The sequence below is a fragment of the Stegodyphus dumicola genome, chromosome 6, assembly GCF_044657685.1.
Source record: "Stegodyphus dumicola isolate Sdum_Otavi_A_Nest chromosome 6, ASM4465768v1".
NCBI classification, from domain to species: Eukaryota; Metazoa; Arthropoda; class Arachnida; order Araneae; family Eresidae; genus Stegodyphus; species Stegodyphus dumicola.
Window position 1 is genome coordinate 180,124,040 of NC_140773.1, and position 27,225 is coordinate 180,151,264.

At 29.6% G+C, this 27,225-nt stretch overlaps 2 protein-coding genes across 5 annotated transcripts in view; one reads left to right on the forward strand and one right to left on the reverse strand.

Annotated features, from left to right (window-relative positions):
* Window positions 1-18,607, forward strand: part of Cog1 (conserved oligomeric Golgi complex subunit 1) — a 348,144-nt gene extending 329,537 nt beyond the window's left edge. For 2 of the 4 annotated variants that reach the window (XM_085819218.1, XM_085819216.1), the window contains exons 27-29: window positions 5,565-5,762; window positions 7,625-7,764; window positions 18,359-18,607. In XM_085819218.1, the coding sequence (XP_085675344.1) occupies window positions 5,565-5,762; window positions 7,625-7,762 (336 nt within the window). In that variant the 3' untranslated portion in view covers window positions 7,763-7,764; window positions 18,359-18,607. Of the gene's footprint in view, window positions 1-5,564; window positions 5,763-7,624; window positions 7,765-17,473; window positions 17,671-18,358 lie in introns of those variants that run through there. The other 2 variants (XM_085819217.1, XM_085819219.1) reach the window with 2 other exon arrangements.
* Window positions 18,608-24,388: 5,781 nt separating this feature from the next.
* LOC118187392 (U3 small nucleolar RNA-associated protein 15 homolog) overlaps window positions 24,389-27,225 on the reverse strand; it is a 50,331-nt gene continuing 47,494 nt past the window's right edge. Inside the window, exon 13 of the mRNA XM_035357603.2 lies at window positions 24,389-24,639. Within this exon, the coding sequence (XP_035213494.1) occupies window positions 24,428-24,639 (212 nt within the window). The 3' untranslated portion in view covers window positions 24,389-24,427. The remainder of the gene's footprint in view (window positions 24,640-27,225) is intronic.

A 27,225-nucleotide genomic window follows, 5' to 3' on the forward strand; every position in this document is an offset into this window, starting at 1 on the left:
GAGGAAATTTCTTCAACTGTAAATGAGGAAAATAAAAGTCAACCTTCCTGCAATTATGAAGTTCACCACAAAAGAAAGACAAGCCCACAAACATCAGAAAAAAAAAAGCAGCAGAAATTAGATAATTTTTTTAAAAAAAAATTAATTCAGGTAATTTAAAATGTTTACATAAAATGTAGTAGTTTATATGTTTGAAAATTTATGGTTATTAATTTTGCAAAAAAAGTCATTCATTGAACTTTTATAATTAGGTCATTCAATACTTCATAATTGTAATTTTTCATTTCTCTCCCCCCTTCTCGAAACTCCAAAATGTCGGTAGTAAGTCCGTAAAAGTTTCAAGGGATTTTTTGGGGTCCCACAAACACCCCTGAAAGTGTTAAAAGCGGAAGTTCTTTGTTTAATCTTAATAAGAAAACTTAATCTCTTTGCTGGGCAGCTAGCTAAGAATGACTTGTCTCATTTCCCAAGGTTAAATTCAATACCCTCAGTAAATGGAGAGAAGCTTAAGAATTATGAAGATGGCATGAAAAAAACTGCATTTTGATTTCAAACAAAGATTGCAGTGCCGTTAAAACAGAATTGGATAATTTTACCATGCCTTTCAATGTAAATTGTGAAGCAATGAGGTCAGATTTGTTGCTTGAATTAAATGAGTTCCAATTTAACAATCGTCTCAAGCAGTTTTTTCTAAATATGCCAGAGTTAGAGTTTTATAAATCATTATCGAAAGTAAGCTTCCCAAATTTAATATCTCATGCTCAGAAAATCAGTGCTATGTTTGCTTCATCTTATATATGTGAATAAGGGTCTTAAACTATGAACCTTAGAAAGAATTATATCAGAAGTAGACTGACCAGATGAGCATTTTGCCTCATTCTTTAGAATCAGTACATCTCACTTCGAAACTCAATATAAGGAACTTTTAAAAATGAAATCGCAATTTCATTCGTGTCATTAACATATTTAAATTGTAATACTTGTATATTGTTTTTAAAATTTTAGAAAAATTTATCTTGGCCCGCCAAACATTTTGTTTTCGATTTTTGGCCCATGACTGAAAAAGTTTGCCTATATTTGAATTAAAGCATCCGCTATGCAGAAGAATAAGCAAGCTTGAATTGGAGAGACACAGTTCAGAAAAATTATTATAAGCAATTTAGAACAGAAAGGGGAGATACACAATTTAAAATGAGGAATTAAGGGCTGTTACTAATTTAAGTCGTAATTTTGAGTCACTGGTTATTTTAGTTCACATCTCTCCCCATACACTTTAAAGAGAACATAGCTAGCCTTTTTTAGAAAAAGCATTAGCGAAAGTTTAGTTAGTTTAGCCAAAGTTAGCAAAATTATATTTGTCTTGTTTTGCTCACTTTTTAGCAAAAGCGAGCAAACCAAGATGAATATAATTCTGGGAAAATCATAAAAATTTTATCTAAATTTTGAATATAAAATTTTTGACCAGTGAATGCAAATTTTAGAATTCTTTTGAAATTTTCAATTCTATTTGAAAAGTTTGCAAGCTTGTTTTTTGTCAGTGTTATAAAAAGTGTTTCCTAAATTTCCTAAAATCCTAAATTTTTTGAAAAACAATCATAAAAGTTCACAGTTCTTGAAAATCCTTCCTCAATTATCATAATATAATTTCTACAGTCCTTGACTTTAAAGACTTTTGAAAAACTGTCAATATAAAATTAAAAACTTTCTTTTACATATTAATAAAATTTTATTAAAATTAATTATATATGCCTTATAAAAAACTATCCACATTTTTCTATTGTAAAGCAATGTGGAATTAATAGCATAAAATAGTAGCAAAATACATTACAATAACAAAATAACTTTGATAAAATAGTGCAGGTCCTTACAAAGAAAGTGTAACTACTTGCTGATGGCTGTGGTATGCTTTAAATACAATGGCAAATAAAAACCTTCATTACTTATACAAGGTAACTGGCTTTTACCATTGTGTGACTAAAAAAGTTCAAAGTTATTACTAATGCTTTATGCCAGATCATTTTTCACATAAGTACACAAAAGTCACGTTCAAATTAAGACTAATAACTTGTGTACTATTGTCTTACAAATAATTTTATATTACTCCATAATAATAATTAAAAAAAGACTTTTAGATAAAATAGAAGCCAGATTGAGAGAAAAACAAATTTAGAGTCATTTGTCATAGTTAAATTTATAATCTGCGTAATCATATTTGCTCAGAGAAGGCTTTTTAAAACTCGTAAAAATTCAAAATTTTTTAACAATAACCCAAATTTCCAATTTATTGCAATAATTTTTAATAAATTTTCAAATTTAAAATAATTCAAAAATCTGAAAATTCTATACTTTATGAAATCAGATCATTAAAATTCAAATTTCTAATATAAAACATTTAAGTCTGATATAAAAATAGTGCAACTTTTTAAAATTTAATATAGTAAGAAATACATCATTATATATTTAATTCAAAATTACAAGAATTTACTGTTAAATTATTTACTTTACAGTAATGAAAAAATTTAAATATACAATTTTTAGCAAAATAATGAAATTAAGGCTACTCACAAATTTTTAAATGCATAATACTCATAAAATTTATAAATGCTTTTAAAGAAAATATTGATTTATTAAGCTTTCATTCCATCAACAGTATTTTTTTTTTTTTTTTTTTTCAAAACAGCAAAATAAAATTAATTTTCTCATACAACTTAAAATAATTCTCATGTAAATTTTAATGTCCTTAGTATGTTTCTCAGTTCTATAGGACTGAAGTAATTGTAATATCACATACTTATATTAAAAGAAAATAATTATCAAGCTGTATTATAGATAAAAGTCAGAGGGGAATGCTTTTTATTTTTTATTGTTAAAAATTTATTTTTAAATATATTTTTGGAAGAGTACGGTGATATGAAGAAGCAAGATTGAATAAATTTATTCTCTTTGTGTAGTTAAACTTACAGATCAAAGCAATAATTATTTTTAAATATTAATAATATATATAATATAATATATATTTAAATATTAATAATATATATATAATATATATATATATATATATATATATATATTTAAATATTAATAATAATATATATAATATATATATATAAGGCATTTTATATATTGGCAATTTTTAATTTTAATTTTAATTTTTTATGTATAGGCATTTTATATATTGACATTTTATAATCCATGTTTTTTGTACCTTCCTTATATATATTTTTTTCCATCGATCTATTTTTCATGTGAGTTAACTTTTCACATTTCACAACGATCAGATTCATTAATTTTTTTCGTGCATTAGCAAGTCTTCCAGCACTAAATTTGGCAGTTTTATCGCATGTTTACAGTTTTTTCCAGTTATTCCAGACAAATTTCTTATTATTTATGTAGTACTGTGTTACAATATTTCGTGGAGCTACAGCTCCTGGTAACTTTTTAGCAAGTTCGCTGCAATGTTCTTTCCTACTACTATTCTTTCAAATCTTTTTCCAGCATTATGCGCAAAAGTTTTTGAGACCAGATGGGTCTTACGTCTAATTATCAATTAGCTTTACATTTTCTTTTTCAATTATTTATATATATATATATATATATATATATATATATATATATACACATATATGTGTGTGTGTGTGATTTTATGCGGTAGATTAATATCGCTTTGAACAGGCAGTTGAAATCACTTTTGCCTAAATGCCGAAATTCAGTGACCTTGAAATCACTGCTAATGATGGATTTCTTAAAACATTAAATCACTTAATTATTTAGAGCCATTTCTAAATATGGAGGATGTGGCTAAACTGCATGGCTAGGTAGCAGGAGGGGCTGTACAAACACTAACGGTGGTATTTTTAGACTTGGTTTCCGTTGTTTAAATTTTGAGTTGGATGAGAGTAACATGAAATTATATCTCAAGTATGTAAGACGAGTTTTGTTTGTTGAATCAAGTGTAGTTCAGTGGCTAATTTATTTGATTATTATTGGCACACAGTTTGAGTGATTGATTTTTTTTTTCTAGATTTCATTCATTTAACAAGTCAGTAAATATATCTGGTTAATGTAACATTTAAAATACTTTATTACTTAAATATTCTACTAATATTTCCTATGAGTTTCAACCAATTACAATCAGTTTCTTCTACCATATGCATAAATTAATATATACAGTAAAAAGTCGTTAATCCGGACACCCATAATTCGGAATGATCTATAATCCAGACCTCAAAGCTACAATTTTTCTGTGCATGCATGTAATACCTTTATGCATGCGCATAATACATTTACGCATGCGCGTTTAATGTATAACTGACGGTATAAGCTAAGCTAAAATTATCTAATTATATATTTCTGTTAATGTTGCAGATTGCGTTGTTTCTTAATCTTCGAATTGGAACCGGCTTATTATTTTTTGCAGACTGTTAGAGCAATTTTATAAAAGAAAGTGGAACTTTCGATTATGTCAAATAGAATTTCCGATGCTGGAGCTGCCAAAGGAATTTACAAAGGGAAAAGCATGTTTCGATGTCCATCAAACAAAAAGTGGAACTGCTGGAAAAAATGGATAAAAGCTCCTTTGTTTCTCTAACCATTCCAAAATCTGTTTATCAATTTCACGCTGCTCTGCGCGCAGGGGGGGGGGACTTCACAGCGCGCAATGAACTGGAAGTTGATCTGTCAGCACTATTATCCTTATCTTCAGGGCAGATGTTTTTATTTTATTCGGCTTATAATGTAGTATTTCATCTCGATGTACTCCGTCTTTGATATGATTTAAAATCAAATTTCTTGTCATTATAAATATCACGAATACAAATCAAATAGTTTTCTGGTTGCAATTTTCTAATTTCTAGTATGCGTAATGTATGCTTTACGCATACGTGCTTTGAAAGAAATGTTTAATAAAGTAAACAAATAAATATTAAGCTTTTTTTTTTTTTTGTAAATTTTGATACCCTTTAGATCATGATTGCTCTTTATTTCATAAATTACGGTTTCATATTTTAATTTTATAATTTCTGCATGCCATCTTACCAGATTTAAAATGATGATCTATAATCCGGAAAAATCAATAATCCGGAATCGCCGAAGTCCCGACAAGTCCGGATTAAAGACTTTTGACTGTATATATAAATGATAGCAATGCATAACTTATATTCTACTGGAAGAAGATCTGTTCTGGTTAAAACAAATTATTTAAGTCCTAAAATTAATTTATCTACCTTAATTCAGTAAATTTTCTTTCCTTAGCAACCCTTCCCCCCAAAAAGAAAATCCCCCCCTCCAATTTATGAGGAATGCATAACTATCATTATTGGTGGAAGAATAGAAAATAAAGAAAGTATGGTGTTTGAAATATTAAATTGTATTCTAAGGCAGTGTGAATTAAAAAATAAATGTGTAAATTAAATATTATAAGAGCAGAAGAAGGTATGATATATATTATAAGTGTATATTTATTCTTTGTAGTTAATACTAGACTTACACAAATTAAAATTTTCCAAAATACTTATACAAATTAAAATTTTCCAGTTTTATCTAAATTTAAATTATTTACTTTTTAGTCTCTTTTTGGACTAATTGCATCTCCAGATCAAGTTAGTTATTTGAACAGTATTAAAGCACATTCAGTCAGCAGCCAGATGGAGCACAACATAATTCCATCATCTAATAATATTAGGAGATTTCCAATACTCCCTCTGTCATCCCGAACAAATATTATGGTTCAAGGGCCTCAGGATGATTTCCAGGTTCAAACTAAGGTATGTTGATCTTGTAATTATTAAATTCAAATAATTATTCTAGATTATATTTAAAAATTTAAAAAGAGCAAAATGTTGATTTTATAAATAATATTTTTTCCCATAAAAAGCATTAATTTTGTTGCATTTTTTTTAGTTTAATAATTTAACACACATAAAATTAAAATTTTTAGTATATAAAGTTTGGTACATTTATTTACGATTTGCCAATATTAATAATATTAATAATTTGCCAATATTAACAGTTTTATTTAAAACGATTTTAAGAATATTTATTTTCGCTTGTATGCTAGTCAACATTGATCAGTTTAGTATCTATATTCTGTACAAAGTAAATACTACATCTATTTTCCTGCTTTAAATAGTATTTGCCATAACCTTGTCAATTAACTTTTGCAACTGAGATATTTTTTGTAATTGTAATTTAAAAAAAAAAAAAAAAAAAAAAAAAAAAAAAAAAAAAAAAAAATATTTCTTTTTCTTTGAGATAAAATGGATTTAAAATTATAATTATTTTTGAATGTTTTATTATATGAAAATATTAATAAATTTTTCTAATAACTGATAGGTTAAAAATTACTAATTGCAATGAATTAGTTGATTATGGCAAAGGATACTAGGCCTTTGTGTTTATGAAAGAAATTAAATTGGCCATATTTAAATTGTGCTTGCAAAAAATGACAAATATGTCATAAGCCAATTCACTCTAGGAATAGAACCAGGGGCAAACTTAATAATTTTTGTAACTTTGGTCTGTAAATTGTGGTTGATGAGAGCATTGTCATTAATTATAATTTGAATATTGTTTTATGCAACTATGGGCTTACACCGCATACCATTAGGAAAATGAATAAGATCACTTAACTGTGGTAGTTGCACATCTGATGCACTAGTTGTATGCAGCTTGTTATTTTCCTCATGTGTAGCTAGTTTCCATTAAAAAATTCTCATTGGAGACTTTTCTTCTAAGATATCCTTTGAGCGTTTTGCTATAATTACCTTTCATAAACCTTCGTTTAAAATGGTGTGAAAAATATATTATAAAAAAGTAGGTTTCAGTATAAGAATAAAATTATCTTTTAGTAAGTTCTGAAGCCACTTTTATGAATTTATGTTAAAGCCAAAGCATTACATGTTAGTGATTTGCAATAAATAAGAAAAATGTTAGATTATTAAAAAAAAAAAAAAAAAAAAAAAGAGGTACTTTCTGATTATCTGCTCGGTTTTAAAATGTGATAGAATAGCTGTGTTTTGGCACATCTTAAACTGTACACACAGCAACAACTTGTTCCTGCATGTGTATATAATACATGTGCATGAGTGCACATGGAATTACATGCTTAATATATAAGCCATAAATATATAAGCCATCATTTTGTTTAACAGCATACATTGGTTGTAAAGATGTAAATATTGGTCATATAGACTTTTGTTATTTCTCATAAAGTTCTGTTTATTACTATTTATGAACAAAATTCTACCTATGAGCTGTAAAGGTAACCAAGTAAACACTTTTCTCCAGTTCACAAAGTCAGCAGTACTTTTCTTCTTGGGCATGCAGATAATCAGGAAGTATCGAAAAAATTAAAAATTACTGGAAGCATCCTCATATATGCGTGTATGTTTGATAACACAGTTTGCATGTTTGTTGGTTAAGGATGTGCTTTTTTGACCTGCTTACATTACTTCGTTACATTTTTATGCATGAATTATTTTAGTTTAATTTTGGTATACTGATGACTATGTGATTTGCATTTGATATGTGTTAAATGCACATGTATAATTGCTATAAATTAATCCTAATTACTGCTAACATTTTTTATGAATATTTCTATCAATATGTTTGTTTAAAATGCATGCAGGAAACAGATAAAAAGCCTCTTCAGTCCCATAGTTCTAGTCCTAACCTAAGTGCTTCTGATATACCAACTAACCCTATGAAATCAACATCGTTTTATGACAGAGTTACTGCAATGAGCAGTAGTTGGTTTGGAAACTAAAGGTGAGTTTTCTGATATGACTTACTTTTTAAAGTAATAATTCAGTCAACAAGATGAAATTTATCATTAGTTGTATGAGATACATTTCGGAGAAAGAATAATATATGTACATTATTCATCATTATATATATCATTTATTATTCATCATATATATATCACACTTCATTGTGTTCTGGTGTTCAAAATAAGAAGATAATGCGTAAAGCCAAATGGAACGGACCGTAAACAAATTTGTTTGAAAATAGAACTAGACTAGAAAACTTTAACACATGTTTATACTTTTCAATTGAATATGAATTTAGGGATGTGAAACTGCTTCTTATGCATGCTTAGAGTATGTTATTCATATATATCAGATATTCGACTTATTTTGCTAAGAAGAGTATTTTCTGGGCCAGATTATAAAACATAAAAAAATCTGGTTTCAGAAATGAAGCCAAATAAAAAAATCCATTTCCAGGAATGTAACCAAATTAAAAATAGAGGTCCTTTTCAGGTTGAGGTGCCAAAAATGCTCTAAAATATTACTTGGATGCTCTGGAAATAGAACAAGAAGGGAAAGTGTTTTTTTTAAACTTCAGAGAATTCAATGATTTGGGCTTCATCTCAGAGAAGAGTTATCACTGGGAATAAACACTGCTCAGCTGTTTAATTTCTTTGCCATTTAGTAAAAAATCTTTTAATTAAAATATTTATCCTTTGGACTTTGCTCTATACTTTGTTTATAGTTAAAATGTCTAGAAAATGAAAAGCTGTCTTCAGTTGAAACGCAGTTGATGCAATTAATATTTTAAAAAAATTGAGGAGAATGCAAAATGTATGGAAGTCTAGCAATCGAAAAATCTTAATTTTCTTGTGTGAGCACTGAAAATAACTGTAGAAGGAAAGAAGAAAATTGTGGAGAAAAGTAAGCAAAAATTTGAAGGGAAATTTGGCTGTCAGACATACCAAGATGTTTAAAAAAGTTGGACTTTTTTAATATACTTTCAGGATACTTCAAAGAATTTAGGTGTTCAAAGAGAAAACACTTGGACGTGTACACCAGCAAATACCATCAATTGAGCTTATGGGGTTAACAGAAAAGACAAGTACGATATCATTGCAGATTAAAGTGAAGAGCGACTGGTTTTAGACTATATGGTTGTATAAATTTAAAGTATGCTATAGAACATCATATCATATCATAAACGGAGAATCCCATGATTTCTCAGTCGAATTATTTAAAGATACAGGAGTTTATCCAGTGATGTATATGGATGCCACCTAAAGACGTTTTTTTTTTCTTTTTTTTTTTTCTCCTAATGAAACAGCAGCCGAGCGGTAAAGTCGCTGAACACTGGTAGTTCGGTCTGAGGTTCGAATCCCCTGAACGGGCTGGCTGCATGGGCGTTTTCGTGGCTTTTCCATGTGTAACGTGTGTATGAGCCAGTTTTCCTTATAAAGTCCTCCACGAAGGCATCACCCCCTTAGGCAGATAGCCTAGTGTGCTTTGTCATAATTAAATAAACTAAAATCTCTTGATGAAACCAGTCTTTCCTTTCATCTCATACCTTCAAAATGCTTAGCCTTTAAAGACTGATAAAGGCTCTGACCAAATACTGATGAAATGGATTGAATTGAATTATTAAGTTACGGCAAAGCAGGGCTATCTGCTTAAAAGAAGGATGCCTTCGTGAAGAACTTTCTAAGTGAAACCAGCTGGCATACACGTTACACATGAGAAAATCCACGAAAACGCCCATGCAATCAGCCCGTTTACCGGGATTCCAACCCCGGAGTGACTTGTTGTTCCAACCCCGGAGTGTTCAGCGACTTTACCGCTTGGCCGTTTGTGAGCCTTTATGAAATGGAAGACAATAACTTTATTTAAAATGATTGTCAAAAATACCAAGATGTTTCGAAAAGTTGGATGCTTTTTAATATACTTGCAGAGTGCCTAAAGAAAAAGAGCAAGAATGAAGCAGAATGCCTGAAGAAAAAGAGAAGAAAAAATAAATTTTTGCGTAAAATTTAGTATTTGTATTTTTTTAAAATTTAAAACGTTTTAATCTTACGATATTTGATTCTTGCAATTTCGAAAATAAAATATTTGACTAAAATATGAATAACATTTTAAGAAACCAAATGTAGGATAAAATTGTGTAAAGCAATAGGCACAATGATAAAACTGTTTAAAGCAGTGTATGCAAGTCATCCTAAGTTAACACGTCGATTATACATCTCTCTTATTTATATATATCTTTTCCGAACGGAACATTGAAAGGTGTGTTAATTGTGTTTTACTGTATTTTCTCTTTTAATATATGCAGTTTTCAAACGCATCGTATTTTGGATTACAAAGTATTCTTCCGAAAGAAACGTTATTCAAATAAATAAAATGAAATTCTGGAAAATTTATATTAATAAATATATTTAAAATGATCAGTTCGAATGAATAAATAGAAAATTTTAAAATAATTATCTGAAGAGACAATACAATACTAACAATTAAAATAAAAGTCTAAAAATTAAAAAATTACCTAAAATAGTAACTATGACTAAAAATATAGTATAAAGAAAACTACGTGGAAAAAAAAATAAACGATGCACCTTTGATTTAAACTACACAGTTTGAATGAGTAAATATAATTTTTTAAAAAAGTTATTCAAAAGAAACCATGCAACTTAAACAATTAAAATGAAATTTGAAAAAGAAAAAAATTGCTTAAAATTAATAACAATTATAATTAAAAATATAATATAAAGAATATTATTTGAAAGAAGGAACGATTGGGTCTTTTTTTCCTCTCACGCGGTATGTAAAAATGGAAATGAAAATAGGTGGCCATGTATTAAGAAGTTCACCAAGTGAACTAATTTTGGCGCAACTAAATAAAAAGCGGCAACATAAATTGTTGAATTTCTCCATAAATTTCTCACCAAATTTTACAAAATTTAATATTTAGGCATAATTTGAGTCGTAGAATCGAAATATGGAAAAAATTGGTATGTTATTTCAGAAAAGTCAGATTTTGTGTCAAAATAGCTATGTTAGAGTAGAGCTATATATAAATCTAATATATATCCTAAGTCACGCTTTCGAGACATGAAGAACGCAATTTGAATTTCGTCAATTGGTTGAGCAGTGTACATAGATGTTCAATATCAGTAACCATATTTCAAGAATAATTCATGTGAGCACATATTATAGCAAGACAAATATACAAATATAAATGGAGTTGCATTGTGTCATAAATAGAAAATTAAACCTAGTAATTTAAGAGTATATGGTCCAGTGTAAAAAATTAAATAAAATTAAATACAATACAAAGTAAATAAAATCAAACTAATGTTTATTTTGGGGATAATGAGATTAGGTTACATTACTGATAGTGTCATGATAATCACAATATTCATTAAAATTATTAAGAGATTGGCTGGTTAACATACTTTGCAGAAGTACCGCTAGAAAGGGGGAAAAAATCACATACCTTTAAAACAATTACAAGTGGGGGCCCCACAACCTTACTGGAGTAAAATGAAACTATTCACACAGAATCTTGAAAATACATTGTAATTAGTTCTAGTTATTCTAATTAGGTCGAAATAAAAGAAAGGGGTAAGCAAAAATGAAATCAACAAAAGGAAAACATCAAAGATGAGGTCAGGCTCCAATTTTCCGTCCCGGACAGCAGATCCATCAGGATGATTCTAAACCTCTCCCTTTTTCACAGGCCATTTAGGCGGTGAGGTCGCAGGACTCGGCAACTGTCTCAATATTCAGTGTCCGTCCACTTCTCAGAAGCTGCTGCCCCTCCACGCTGTACCGTAGAAGTGTCATCTTTAGTTTTTCTTCAAACTTCTATATAAAATTTCTTTTCTCCGTCTCTCGTCTCCACACGCAGCAACTTTTGTACCTGACTAGATCTTGAAAAAATTGGCGAAGTATGATGATCAGAAGAACACCAAGCACAGCAATCCAAACGGAGAAATCTTCATGGGAAGGGGTTTCCAGACTACCAGAATATGCCAACTATCGCGGTTCAACAAAGCAGCCTTCAAGGCCACTCTGCTGGGTCAACCTCCTCTCTGCTAATGGACCGGGGGAGGGGGATGGGAAGCATTAGCCTCGCCCGGAGTGCAACTCCACTTTAGCGAAAAACCTATACGACGACTTTTCTCTCCTGTAACCAAACTCCCTGCAGAACAATTTAATGCTAGAAATGTCAGAGCAATCAGGGTCCCGTTTATGCAAATAAGAACATGTGGTGAAACGCTTGGCAAAAGAATTTCAGGGTGCAGCAATCCTCAGATAAGGGATTCTGAGAACGAATTCCAAGCCGACAGTTTTGGAAGTGAAAAATTACAGAACCAGTGAATAGTTTTTTCAACACAATAAACGAATTTAGTACAGCAAAAATTAAACTATTATTTAACAATTAAGTTCATTAAAATGTCAACACAACACAGTCAAAATCCGGACTCAGTGGGACTTCAGCGATTCCGTATTATCGGTTTTTCCGGATTATAGATCATCAATTTAAATCTGGTAAGATGGCATGCAGAAATTATAAAATTAAAAATATGAAACCGTAATTTATGAAATAAAGTGCAATTATGATCTAAAGGGTATCAAAATTTACAAAAAAAAGCTTAATATTTATTTGTTTACTTTATTAAACATTTCTTTCAATGCGTGCATGCGTAAAGCATACATTATGCATAGTCGAAATTAGAAAATTGCAACTAGAAATCTATTTGATGTGTATTCGTGATATTTATAATGATGAGGAATTTGATTTAAATCATATCAAAGACGGAGTACATCGAGATGAAATACTACATTTAGTCAAGAATTATAAGCCGAATAGAATAAAAAATCTGCTTTGAAGATAAGGATAGTGCTGACAGATCAACTTTCAGTTCATTGCGTGCTGCGACGTTTCACCCCAGCCTCGCAGAGCAGCATGAAATTGATAGATTTCGGAATGGTTAGAAAAAAAAAGGATATGTTTTTATCCATTTTTTGCAGCAATTCCACTTTTTGTTTAATGGATATCGAAACATGCTTTTGCTTTCTAGATCCTTTGGCAGCTCCAGAATCGGAAATTCTTTTTGACATATCGAAAGTTCAAGCTTACTTTTATAAAATAGTTCTACCAGTCTGCAAAAAATAATAAGCTGGATCCAATTTAAAGATTAAAAAACAATGCAGTCATCAACAGTAACTGAAATAGATAATTTTAGCTTAGCTTATACCATCCGTTATACATTAAACGCGCATGCGTAAAGGTATTATGTGCATGTGTAAATGCATATGTGCATGCATAAACGCATTATGGGTTTACGCATGCCCAGAAAGTTTGTAGCTTTGAGGTCCGGATTAATGACTTTTGACTGTATAAATTGTTTTCCAATGCACTCATTATCCAGATTGAGTTTCAATTACATTTGATTTACCTTACCACCAGTCAGAAAATATGAATTCGATAAACTTTAATAGAAAGAGGGGTAAGTTACCTCAAATAAAATAAAAAAAAATTAACAAACCAAAAATGCAGTAACAAGGCTTTAAAATAATTAAAGTTAAAAGTTAACCCCTTAACCTACGATTTAGATTCGCAGATGTTGGGCCGAAATTGTATACCAGCTCGCGCAGCGTTCGGACTATTTGCACGACTTGTGTAACACGCTAATCCAGGAATCGTATACATGACGAATTATGTAATTTTTTAAGAAAGTATTGGCGAATAATTATTGATGATACATCTGATGACGATCAACTACCAGAGTCCTGGCTTTGGAAAGAAATAAGAAATAGTCCAAAAATCTGGGACTATATGATGATTCCTGGCATAAGAGAGGAAGCCTTATGCCAATTAGGAGGAAGTAGAGGAGAATTTGATATATTTATTCTATTATTTGATGACATATTTTGGAAATATATTGTAACCGAAACGAATCAGTATGCAGATCAAGTACGAGAAAATCCACTTAGAACAAGAGTGTAAAAAGTGTAAAGTTCCGTTACATGTACCAGAATGCTTTGAAATATATCATACCATTACAGATTACTAATTTTGTATTTTGGAGTTTTGTATAAATAAACATTTTGTAATACTTGTGTATACCACAATTATTGCATCAGACTTTAACTGCGTATCAAATATTCCACGTAATATTCACTTCTGGTCAACAAGTAAATTTAAGTCCCTAAACTCAAATTAAAATTAAACAACTTCAACCAAACCTTTTAAAGTTTAAAAAAATAAAGTCTAAACTTACAACCAACTTTAAACAACTAAAGCAAACATTAAAAGCTTCAATTACTGATCAAACAGAATTAAGTAAGAAAAAACTTAAAGCTTGAAAAATAAATAACAATTAATACATAACATGATAGTTCAGCAGCAGCACGGGGATTTGCAGTATGAGTTGTACTGCTATCAGACGGCCATATGTGCCATATGAAATATTTCAAGAACGTTTGCGCTAGCCAGGCTATTTTGTGTTCTTTCTGCTCTCATCTATTTACATATAAATTTTAAATTTCTGAGTGTGATTTTTATATACCATTTTAGATTTCCATCATTTTGTAGTAATACCTATTTTAACATAAATATTGTTTTCTTAGGAGTACTTTTAAAACAAGTAATATATATAATATAAAAAAAAAAAAAAAAAAAAAAAAAAAAAAAAAAAAAAAAAAATTAAAGTCAATTTTTACTTAGGTCAACCAAGAAAAATCTTATTAAAAAAAATTTAAAATAAATGTGAAAATATGTGAAAAAACTCTATTAACATCAGGTGTCATCCACTACGAGTTTAAAAAAATGTATTTGAACTTGAGTGGATGAATAAAAAGTATTTTATTAACGATTGAAAATTTGAACAAGATATATAGAGAGTGTGAGTTAATAGTAGAAATTTAAAAATTGTCTAATTTTCTATTGGTTCAAATGTTGACAACAATGCATATTTATAATTGATCAGAACATTTAATTGAAGTTAAACAGTGAGTTTTCTTATGTAAAATTGTGTGGTTATAATAAAATTCCACCTTGATGTAAAATAATAAAAGATTTGTTTTAATATTCTAATTTAACTATTTAACCAACTAATAATGATATTTTTCAAACTTTAAAAGCTTTTCCCTCCTTACATTAACTCCCCTAGATAACATCAGCATAATTTGTTTGTACCAAACAGTTCAATAAATTTACTAATTATGAACTTAATGTTTGCATTAGCATCAGAACTTTTATTTTTAATAGTTACAAAACTTTTAGCAGTGCAGTTTCCAGATTTTAAGTTATTTTTATATGATAATGATTCAAATGGTTATTAAGTTCTTTAAAAACAAATAGTATATTGCTTTTATTTTTTAGCCCAGAAGGGCTGCTAGTATCGAAATAGCATTTTGCGTTCATTCACTTTTCAGATTGTTGCCACCAAGCATTATTAACCTGTATTACATTTAACCGTTTGACTGCTATGCGGCGCAAAAGCACTGCATCCATTTGTCTTGAAAACCTCGACAAGCGCTGCAAGTTTCAATGTGTCTTTGTTGCTCCATGGGTGTGAACGTATGTAGTGCGACCTCGCGCATACTTTGTAACACGAGTGCATTCTAAAATAACTAACTGCGTTGCGGTTTTCGAGACAGATGAATTGCAGCACTTTTGCGCCAAGTAGCAGTCAAACGGTTAAAGAAATTAAATAATGAAGAATCTACATGAATGTATGTATGTTTCTTGAATTGCCAAAAAAATAATGGCACCTAGAGCCATCAGATTTTGAATAACATAGTCCTCCAAACATGGGCACCTGGAACACCGAATTCGGAATTTTGTATTTGTTTTATTGTCTATTTCATATTTTGTAAAACTTTAACGAATTAATGATTGAAAACTCAACAATTTCAAAGCAAGCTGTGGGAACACTGTAGGGAATAAAAAATTTTTATCACCAGCGCATGAGACTGTCTATTGGAAATTCTAAAGATATGCTATTTTTAAAGTAGTTAATTAAAATTAAATAATTTGTGTACTTATTAAATAAGTAAATTATTATGTACAATGTGGCATGAACCCTAATGTTCTTGAAATATGTGTGTGTCTGTAAATGAAAAAAAAATCCTGCTTGGGTGTAATTAGAAAGCTTTCAGATATATTTTTTTAAATTTCTAATTTCAAGGAATATATTTGTTAATGCTTTTTATCTGAATAAGCTTCAGACTTTAAGAAAATGCTTAAAATGAAAATTTTTTAAACTTCAATTGTCTTAATACTGTGCATGTCATTTGCTAAATTTGTGCATTTCATCACTATTATGAAAATTAATTAAATCATAAATAAAAAAAGTACTCTTTTGTTTTGAGTGGACAAAGAAAAGAAGGCCCTAAAATTTTTTCATTTCTTTTATTTATTTTGATCCGTTTGCTACAAAGTCATTCATATGTGTTGTTTTCCTGTGTTATTAAACTTATTATTTTAAATTAAACATAAAAGTAGTCAAAATTATAGCTGAAAATAATTAAAAGTTTTTTCAGTTTTTGTTTAAAGCAGTGATACTATAATTTGCAAAGAGCAAAAACCATAATAGAAATCTTTGAAAATCAAATTCTTAAATACACATATTAAAATTTTAACAATAATGCTGTTATTTAATTTTAAATCTGTATCTGATTGTAAACTTTATTTTCAAATGAGGTTTACCTATTATAATAAATCCAGAAAGTGCATGGCAGCATTCTAAATGACAAACAACCAGCAACATGTTGATGTTAGTTTCAAAACAAATTTAAAGGGAAATGTTTCTTCCTTAATGGTAAATTATTTGTGTACATACAATACAGCAGATATCATAAGGTAATATGTAATACTTAGTATTATTTGTTGGAAGGGAAAAATTCTTATTAGATAAAATTTTTCTATAAAAATGATTATAATAGACTGTTTTTAATTTCTTTCTGTTGTTAGTTTAGACCTTATTTATATTAGAATTAATGCTGATATTATATTGAATACATTTTTATCTTATTTCATTTAGTTTATGTGGAATGCTATGTTTGAAATCTGACTATACATTTATAGTTAATTAATCAATAATCCAAATACTTAACTTTAATAACATTAATGCTCTGATTATACAAGGAGGATGCATAGACATATTTTTAGTATATAAAAAATATTTTGTTGTTTCTAATGCACATTTGTCCGACCTATAAGTTAGCCCAAGCCCACGAAATTTCTCATGGCATGGAATGCAAGTTTACGCTTGTCATTGGCAACTGTCTTGAGCACTATTCAGGTGACAGTGCAATTTAACTCATTTCTGCCCCCCATTTTTGATGGAGAGCACCCGGGGTAGGTTGGTGCAAGAGTCTGCAACCTCTCTTCCTCTACCACCAACCTCTCAAGAGGACTTTCGGCTCACTACATATTTAGAGTGTCCCCATGCCACACTTACAAACATCTATGCCTTCTATGGGATTTGAACCGGGCCTTTTGGCATGGCAGTCAGTGACGCTAACCACTATACCGTTTGGGCGGCTGATAAAATAATATAAAAATGCGATATAAAAAAGTAACAGATGCCAGATTATACAAGGTTTATGAATAAAAAATGATACTTTTATTTACATTTAAATTATAAATACACTCAATCATTTTTGAAATTCCCTAGGGAAGCCACACATCATGTATATGTTGTTTTCATTTTTCATGTCAGTGCTAGAACTCTGAAATTTAAATGGCCTTCAGCTGGTTGATCACAGCACTTTAACGTTTCCTGCGATTCCAAAAGGGTGTTCAGTCTAGGGAATAGGAAATAGTCACAAGGACTGACAAATATGAGAGCTAAGGACCAACAGGAATGCCTTTACAAGCCATAAATGTCATTAAGGAAAGTGCAATATGAAAAAAGGTATATTAGTATTGCAAAGCATCCAAGTTTCTTTATGAATTGTATTATCATGTGGTTTAAAATTTAGTTCGTCTGTGATTAATTTCACAATTATTGTACAAGATCTGGTTTTGTTCTCATTTTCATTAGTTCTTTTTATTGAAGTTTTCTTTTTAAGTAAGAATCATTTTCAGTTGATTTTCAGTTTTCTGAAAAGGCTTTAAAACTTCATGAAAAACCGTGCACAAAGCAAAATTTCCACAAGCCATAAAAAAGTTATGGTTATATTGTGTATAATTTGAGATAATGCGATTGCTCAAAATTTGGATCACCATGTTTTTGTGTCCAAAAATAAATAAACAAATATATTAAATTAAAAAAGTGCAGTATATTTGAACTATACAGAATTGTCACTTTAACTGAAACTATATAAGAAGCTGGCCTTTTCTCTCTGTCAAGGGCAATTGATCTCGCATATCACGTAGAGTGCTATGTGATCAGTCACATTACTTTACTTAACAGACCTAATTATATGTTGCTTTTGAGACAGTTAATTGTTTATATTATTAAAATATAGAATGATTATAGTCCTACCTTTTTATTTTTTAAGTCCATGTTGAAATTCAAATAAACAGTCATGTTCATAAATGCTGTAAACATAATTTGTTGCATTACAATTAATATAAAATCACAATTTTTTTTCTGTTTCAGAGAATGAATTAGTGACTGGATGTGGGACCACAAATTTATCACAACATCTTTTTTTCAGAGATTTAAATATAGAGTTATAAAATAAATTATTCTGTTAATTATGTGTTATATAACTAATTACTTTTATTAAAAAAATACCAAACTCAGTTGTTACTGCTAACTGAAACTCAGGATTTTAGACATTTTGTAAAGTTAATACTCTCTAAGTATTGGAAAATATATTTTGATGAATAAAAGATCTGTAATACATATTGATCATGATCATTACACAGAATATGATAGATAATACTTTTAAGATTACAGTGAGACTGTTCATGGTTATCACCTCTAAATGTGAATGATGTTTTTTAGAACATATATGAACACTGTTATTAAACATAATTTCTCTAACCTAATCACTTCCGTAAAAGACATACAACTTTTTTAAATGTAATGTGTAGTCTTAGAAAAATTTAATTTTATGCTATACTTTTTTAGTTAACACCAGTTATTATTTGTAAGATCATTTAGAATTAATTTTATAGTCAGTTTAAAATATTCTATCCAAATGTGTATAGTCCACATGCAATAAAAATCTCATGTAACTGGCTGTATAAAATGGTCTTTCAAAGCAAATCACAAAAAAGGACAGCTATAAGATAGAAAACTATGCAATGAGCTTAGAGTCTGGTAACATTGTGATACAGATTGAACAAACAACTTTTGAATTATCCATAATATAAAACTCGTAATGGCTTATAAGCTTAGAGAGGTTATTTTGTATATTGCACAGTTAGAATTTGCACTTACGAATTATATTTTTATATATGCATAGACGTTTATCTTTTTTTAGCTAAGGATGGTTTTGCTCAATGATCAAATTAAAATTTGGTCTGCCTGAGAGAAGGATCAGCAGAAAGAAATTAATCGAGGAATATAAAAATGTAATTTTATGTGACAAAATAAAGCAGTCAACTGTAGATATATGAAGCAAAAAAAAAAAAAAAAAAAAAAAAAAATATATATATATATATATAAGAGCTGCAGAAAATTATATACTAACCTATACCTGCCAACTTTTACGAATTTTTCGTAATTTTTACGAAAATGCGTTTGTCTTTACGATTTTACAATCGTAATACATTTTTTACGATTTTTTTCCTTTTTCAAGTGTTTTTAGTGATTTTTGTCGAAATTTTAGAATTTTTCGTCAATTCAGCGATTTTCGCCAATTGCATCGTGTTTTACCGCCAACTACCGACTACTTCGAATCTAGTAACCTGCGGTTTCTCCCAACTCTCCGCTTAACCAGCCAATCCAATGCGCTGAACTTGTTTCTCCCACTCTTTTCTTTGTGGGCGCCAGATTATTTTTTTCGCATTCGCTTCAGCAGCAAGGGAATACTCAGCGAGCGTGGATTGTCGCATTCTGTTTTTTTTTTTTTTTTTTTGGTTTGTTTGTTTGCACGTGTTACGAATTTTCTTAATACGTCGTTGTTACGAAATGTCACTAATTTCAAATGAGTTCAAAAAAATGTATTCTCAATATTTTCGGCCTGCCTACAAAGCCGAATTTAGAACAATTAAAGAATCCTTGAACGGAAATAACTATGCATTTTGCAACGTGTGCGTGTGTGACTTCATAATAAGTCACAGTGGAAAAAGCGACATTGTGAAGCATGTTAAGTCTAAAAATCATGAAGTTAATGCTTCGACAACGTCAAAGAAAGTGGATTTTTTTTTTTCAAATTCGTCTACGAATTCGGATGCCGATGTCATTTTGGCAGAGCGTTTGTTTACTGGATTCCTCATCGAACACAACGTGCCGCTAAGCGCTGCCGATCACGCCGGTCAACTTTTCAGACGGATGTTTCCCGACTCCAAGATTGCTCAGAAATATGCTTGTGCTCGCACGAAAACATCTTCTATTGTGAACGAAATTGCTTGCGATGCACAAAGTAAAACGATAGCTGCACTCTAGAATTCAGCATTTTCGGTGTCAATCGATTGCAGCAACGACAGCGATTGGAAGCTTTACCCCATCGTTGTCACATATTTCTGTGATGTTTCTAATGAAATGAAAACTCATCTTTTGCATCTTCCATTGTTAAATGGGGATGCTACGGAGGAAAATATTGCCTCCTTGGTAATTAATGAGTTGAAACAACATCCCAATATCAAACTGCATTTCATTTGGTGCAGATAATGCTCATGTCATGGTGGGTGACAAAAAGGGTGTAGCCTCTTTCCTCAAAAAAGAACAAAATGAATTAATTGTTATTGGATGCCCATGCCACTTAATTAATTTGGCAGCAGAAAAAGCTGCAGCTGCTTTACCATTAAATATTGACCAGCTTCTGATTGATGTGTTTTTCTATCTGGAAAAAAGTGTAAAAAGGAAAGAAAACCTAAAGAATTTCCAAGAACTGTGCTCTGGTGAAACGAGAAAAATTCTGAAACATGTATGCAAAAGATGGTTATCCTTAGGCAGAGCGCTAGGAAGGTTTATTGAACAGTGGGATGCATTGCTAAAATATTTCCACGAAGAAACCAAAACGAAACCACAGATCCCATCAAATTTGTCGGCATATAAGATACTGAAAACCAACTTTGCTTCTAATCAAAATGCTTTAAAAGGGAAAAGCCAACACACAGAATCAAACCCTTTAAAAAGAAAATGCTTAGAAGACTCCTCAAAGGTCAACTTTGTTAAAGACGTTGAAGGGAAGAAGAAACAGTCTTCTATTAGCCGGGAGGAAAGGATTTTCTATCTTCTTTCTTTGGATTTGAACAAAGCATATTGTAGTTTTGTGTTAAGTACCATTAAGATTTTTGAAAGTGTAAATACCCTTCTACAATCAGCTTCGCCAAAATCTCCCCTGCTTATCCAAATTCTTAATGATCTTTTGAAAGAACTTTATACTAAGTTTGTAAAACCGTCCGTTGTGAAAAGCAGTGTGTTGATTCATATTGCCTATAATATTTTGGCAAATCAAAAGGATGACAATGATCTTATAATTGGAAACCAGGGAACTTGTAAATTCTTTGAAAGATCATGAGAAAAAAGAATTTTTTCAATGTGTTAGAAAGTACTTTTCCTCAGCCTGTGATTACATTGTAAGGAAGTTTCCTTTGCAAAATGAAGTTCTTTTAAATGCTGAAGCGGCAAATTTGAAAAAAATTGAAAATTCGTCTTTTGAAAAGATTTGTTTTTTTATTGATAAATTTCCATTTTTGTTAACAATTAAAGAAAATGAATGCCATAATGATGCTTTAGATGAACTACAGAACCAATTTTCTGCTGCACAATTTGAAGACTTTGCCAGTTCTGGCGAAGATAGACTTGATGTCCTCGTTGGTACCTTAAAAAGAATAAAAAGAGCTGATGGAACACCAAAATCTGATACAGTAGCAAGAGTTTTATGTGCTATTCTCGTAATTCCACACAGTAATGCTGAGTGCGAGAAAGTCTTCGGTGTTGTGAAGAAAAACAAAACTATGTTTCGTTCTTCAATTTCACCAAAAACTCTAGAAAACATTTTAATTGCTAAATGTTATGAGGAAACTAATTGTTATGACAGGAAATTTTCCAAAGAATTTTTGGCCAAAGCCAAAAAATGCACTCTAAATTCATTGCAATAATTTTTTTGTGTAACATTAAGTTCTTGTTTTATGCTTCCTAATAAATTTTTTAGTTACTACTTAATTGAGATTTACTAATGTAAGTACAATTTTCTTTTTTCTATTTGTATAAATTGTTATTTTTTTAATATCAAAGCATGATATTAATTCTTCATGTTCTGAATTTTGGAGAAATCTTCTGAATTTTTGTCTTTAGAGGTTGGCAGATATGACTAACCCCAATTAGATCCTATATTACATGAATGGTTTTTCTTGTAGAAGAAGTATGCATTTTTGAAAGGATATTGGGAGGGGGGAATATGCAAGATGAATGAAAATTTTGCATTTGGTAACATATTCATCAGTAGCCAAGTGGACAAGACTACTCAACATTGGCAATTTGAACTAGGTTCAAGTCTCAGCAAATCAGCATGCTGCATAATTATTTTCATGGTTTTTATACATGTAAATGGAAACAACTTCCCTTTGATAATCTCCTAAGCCTTTTTTAGATAGACAATAGTAGCCTTATAAGATTAAACACGCAAACCGGCCATTGCGTGGCTTGTTATTAAAAGAAAAGTTTGCAATCTATAAATTAAATACATCTAGTAAACAGAGAAATGCTGATAAATTCTTTGTGAGCAAGTTTATTGAGTTTCAAGAAATTGAAGTGAAAATCGAATGTAGATACCATGTCCACTGAAATCTTTTATCTGTACAACATTGGTTGTAGTTACACCTTCATTTACAAAAATGTTTTAAATACTGCACGTTTTATAATTTTTAAATTAAAAAGAATCAATAAAAATTTAACTTTTTGTAAAATAATAAAAAAAATTTGATTCCCATATGACAAAAATTGAGCGAGATATTTAATTTCAAAATTTTGGACATTTGACATTTTTAATTTGCCTTAAAAAGGTCATTTAATAAATAAATTGGAATAATTTGAGATTCTTTTTCTTCCCTTAAGTATATTTTGCAAATTACTAGTGTATTAATTTATAATTTTATTACAGCACATATTTTGAAAAGGTTTTATCTGAAACACCAAAAATACATTAACATTCTCAAGTTTTATTATTTTAAAATCATAATTTATAACTATATAAAAATTCATTAATCTAGAAATGTTTTCATTTTTAATTTATACAAATAAGAATTTACTGTCAGTACACCGAAGACTATCAGTTTCTTCTAGAACATGAATTCTATAAGATTTTGTGATAATGGTCTCCTCTTTGAAAAAAATTTACCATGAAAAGTATTGATGAATATAGTCTGCATATGCTCATCACTTAATCTATTGATATCAAACATTTTTCTGAATACTTTTAGTTGCATACAAATGTAAACATTTCAGAGTTTATAACGAGTATAAAATTTTAAGTACATGGACTGGAGCAACAAATAAATTTTAGATTTTACAAAATTGATTTTTAAAATTTAAAAATACCAAATAAATACTTGCATCTTGCAAGGAAGCCCATGTCTAAAACCAAAAGTTGTGGGAAAAGGCTCGGTAAGACGTTGACACTGTGCGTGTTGAAGTTATTTTTATTTGAAAATCATCAAAGTGAAATTTTTTAGCATACGAAGTAAATAAGGTGTTCTTTAACATAGGAGATCATTCAATTTTGTACAACTTAAGTCAGAATTAAAGAAAGTGATATATAAGCTTTCAGTGAACTTGTTAAAATGATTGTTATTGATTATTTTAGCAAAATGCATTACAACAAACACAACTAAATTGGAATGTTTGTGGTCACTTATTATCCCAAAATCAAGATTAATCCAAAGCACTACTCTTGAAATGTACATACAGCATTGTAATAACATTCTGGATATTTTCATGTTTCTGTATTTTAATTATTAGTTATCAACTTTTGAAATGATAATCTTCAACTGAGTTTGAGCACTCTTTCTTGCCTTTCTGCTTGGCTTATTTCAGATTTTCTTCTGTTCTTGAATTACAAAGTGCAGTCTTTTCAGATGATTTTTCTTTTCAAAAATTCTGCATTCATTTTATCATTACCTTGATTGAGTCTTGGCTAAATCAAGAATTTTGTAAATCTATAACATAGAATTTTCAGAGATATTAATTAGTAAAATAGCAAGTCTTCGAGAATTTACTGTATTTTTATCTTGGTGTCTACAAAATATTGTAAGTTAACTATTTCTCAAATGCCAGTGACACAATGTCAAGCTGTATTACTCCTGTAATCTCAAAAGTGAATTTTTAAAATGACTCATTACTTTTTCATATAATGTCTAAGTTTCAGACTGAAAGTTTTCAATTAAATACCTGAATTAGAAATTTATTTTATATATGAATACGAATTTAATTTTGCTATTTTTAGTGAAGAGAAAAATATTCTTACAAAAAAATTAGAATTAACAGATTTAATAAATGAAACAAACATTTGAAAATAATAAAAAATATTTTATTTCTATTTATTTACAATTATCAAGAAAAAGCAAAACTGCTCTTTGATAGCCCAGAAGACAATACTAAATCTTCATTATTATCATATGAATATGTTGAAGCTAAAACTGTTTGAATGATTCCCTGAACTTCCATCATTTCTTTCATGTACTGTACTTGATTTTCAACTGAATGTAAGAGATACTGGAATCGCTGCTTTACTTCAGGATCATTAAATTTGGGCCCATATATTTCTATGACAAATTTCAAAAATAAAAATTATGGTTTTACAGTCTTGATTATAAACATATAATTTGTATTTTTAACAATGGAAATAATTTTAATCATAATAGCAATTATAATTAACCAACAAATCATTTGTTTTTACAGACCAAAGAATAATTTGTTTTTGTTTTGTTATCTGCAATGAATATCTCTCATTCACACCTTTATAATAAGGGCACCTCTAGCTTTGTTTCATCTTCAATGCTTTCAAACCCAAATTTAAGGCAGTTGTACCACTAGTGTGCCTGATAATGATGCATCATCATATACTGTTAAAATACGAAATTTACTTAATTTGTAAAAAAAAAAAAAAAAAAAAAAAAAAAAAAAAAAAAAAGTTATAACATTGTTCCATTTCAAAACTTTTTTTGTTTTGTTTCGGTAGCAGATTTACCTGATTTGTAATAAAATTTAATATTATAATATTATTCCATCTGGAAACAAATTTTTTATGTACAATGTTTTCTCAGTAAATGGAAACAATTCCAGCATTTTGGTATGCAAATGATAAAATAACCAGTTTAACCCTAGAAAGCTAACTTTACTACAGAGAAACATGGATTAATTTGAAATTTTCCAAAAATATTTTACATCAAAAGATTAATAGAAAAATATAATATAAAAAGAAAATAATTATTTCAACTGCTTATTACAATTTTTACAACAATTTCCCCCGTGTTCACCGCACAGGGGAAATTGTTGTAATTTCATTTGCACATTTGGGCACATATTGCAGAACACAGTGGTCATTCACCATTAGAATAAGGGCAGAATACACAAATTTCCCTCTTATTTGACTTCTCTTCTACTCAATAATGTCTTGGATCATTCACATTAAGGAATCTGTATTTATCATCTCTTAGATAGCAGCTCAAAGTTGGAATCATTCGACACTTCTCAAACCAAGGTCTGATCAATGCAGCACTCGCATCTCTTGTGAATTTTCATCGGGATCAAATTATTTCTCTTTTCTGATAAACATGACAACAAATAATAGAAATTTATTAAAGCTGTATTTAAAATTACATAAAAAATAACAAAGGCTATCTTCATTTTTTCTCGGTTGCAAGGCATTTTGGTTAGACATCCAATCCAAAGTATCCACGCCACCTTTTGCAGAAGTCTACAATATCTGATTTTAGCATCAATCACATATTTACTGCCAACATCACAATTTTTACACCATATTTAGAGGGTTTATTTGATATGTACATGTGGAAAGGACAGTGGCCTCAGAAAGCAAGCAGCTGGTTCATCAATAGCTACAAATGATTCTGGATGATTCACTGATTCCGAAGTTCTCTAATCGGTACAAATTTACCTTTCCCCCCCTTATTTTCTCATTGACTTGCTACTGAAACGTAAGAATTCTAGATGGAAATCAAGTCTGTTGCAATTTTATTGTAGCTTTATATCTGGATCAGCAAAATGTAGAGTTGAAAAATATTGTCTGATGGCAAATGGCCACACACTCAGAAGTAGAACTCTGCACACTTTTTTGTTCCACACTCAGAAGTAGAATACATATCAGACCTTTTATTTCAAGAATGTTAGTTTCTGAAATAATAGATGAATTTTGTTTAGAATACTTCATATGTTTTTTTACATATCTCTGTGTTGGTGACTTTTGTAATGATTTTAAATATGCCATTAGTAATTATCAATAAAAAATATAACATTCTGCTTTATTTTTTGGATCTTTGGATCCTGTACTATATCTACAATATTTCTATCAGCAGTATGTGTAATGTGACATCTTTGAAATAGTTAACCATCTGTGCTAATTTTGATCTATAAAATTCTAATTTTTTTGAACTTATGATAAAAGAACTTTTGTATAAAATTTGGGAAAAAATTTCCTTGTCTTTCCAGTACTAATAGAAGTACTTGGTTTTTCTGTTTCATCTTTTGAATTTCGCTCTGGAATTCTCATGGAGAGTTTGGATACTTTAGTTGGAGGTACTGAAACCTTAGCATCTGATACAAAAAACACTTCTTTTTTCTTAATTATTTATTTTTATTAAACATTTATTTCTTATTAATTCTACATCTTCTTCATTATCTGTAATTTATAGACTTTCTTTTCAATGTAATCAGAATAGCTTTCATTCTCTGCGCAAACATCGGCTTCATCCTCTTCATTGAAACAAAATAAAAATTTATATAAAAATTTCAGGTGTATCATATAAAGCATTTGCCCTTTTAGCCATTGTGGCAATTAATGTGAAAAATTACAGCCAATATATAAGCTTACTCAGTAAACAGGCAAATTAAAAAAAGATCATTGAGATAAATTTCAAAATTATAAATTACGTAGAAGCTAATCACCCATAAATATTATGAATACATCTCGTATTATAACTGAATAATATAAGCAAGCAAGCAATCAAAGTAGCACCGAAAGCAGGTGTTTCACAGTCAAATAAGGTTACACAAAAGGATGAACCATTTATTCAAAGGGGAGTAAGGGAATTTATGAAACATGCCAAGCAATGTCAAAATTTGTGAATGATTAGCCTACTAGGGTTAAACTAGCTTTGATAAGAGATGTCACC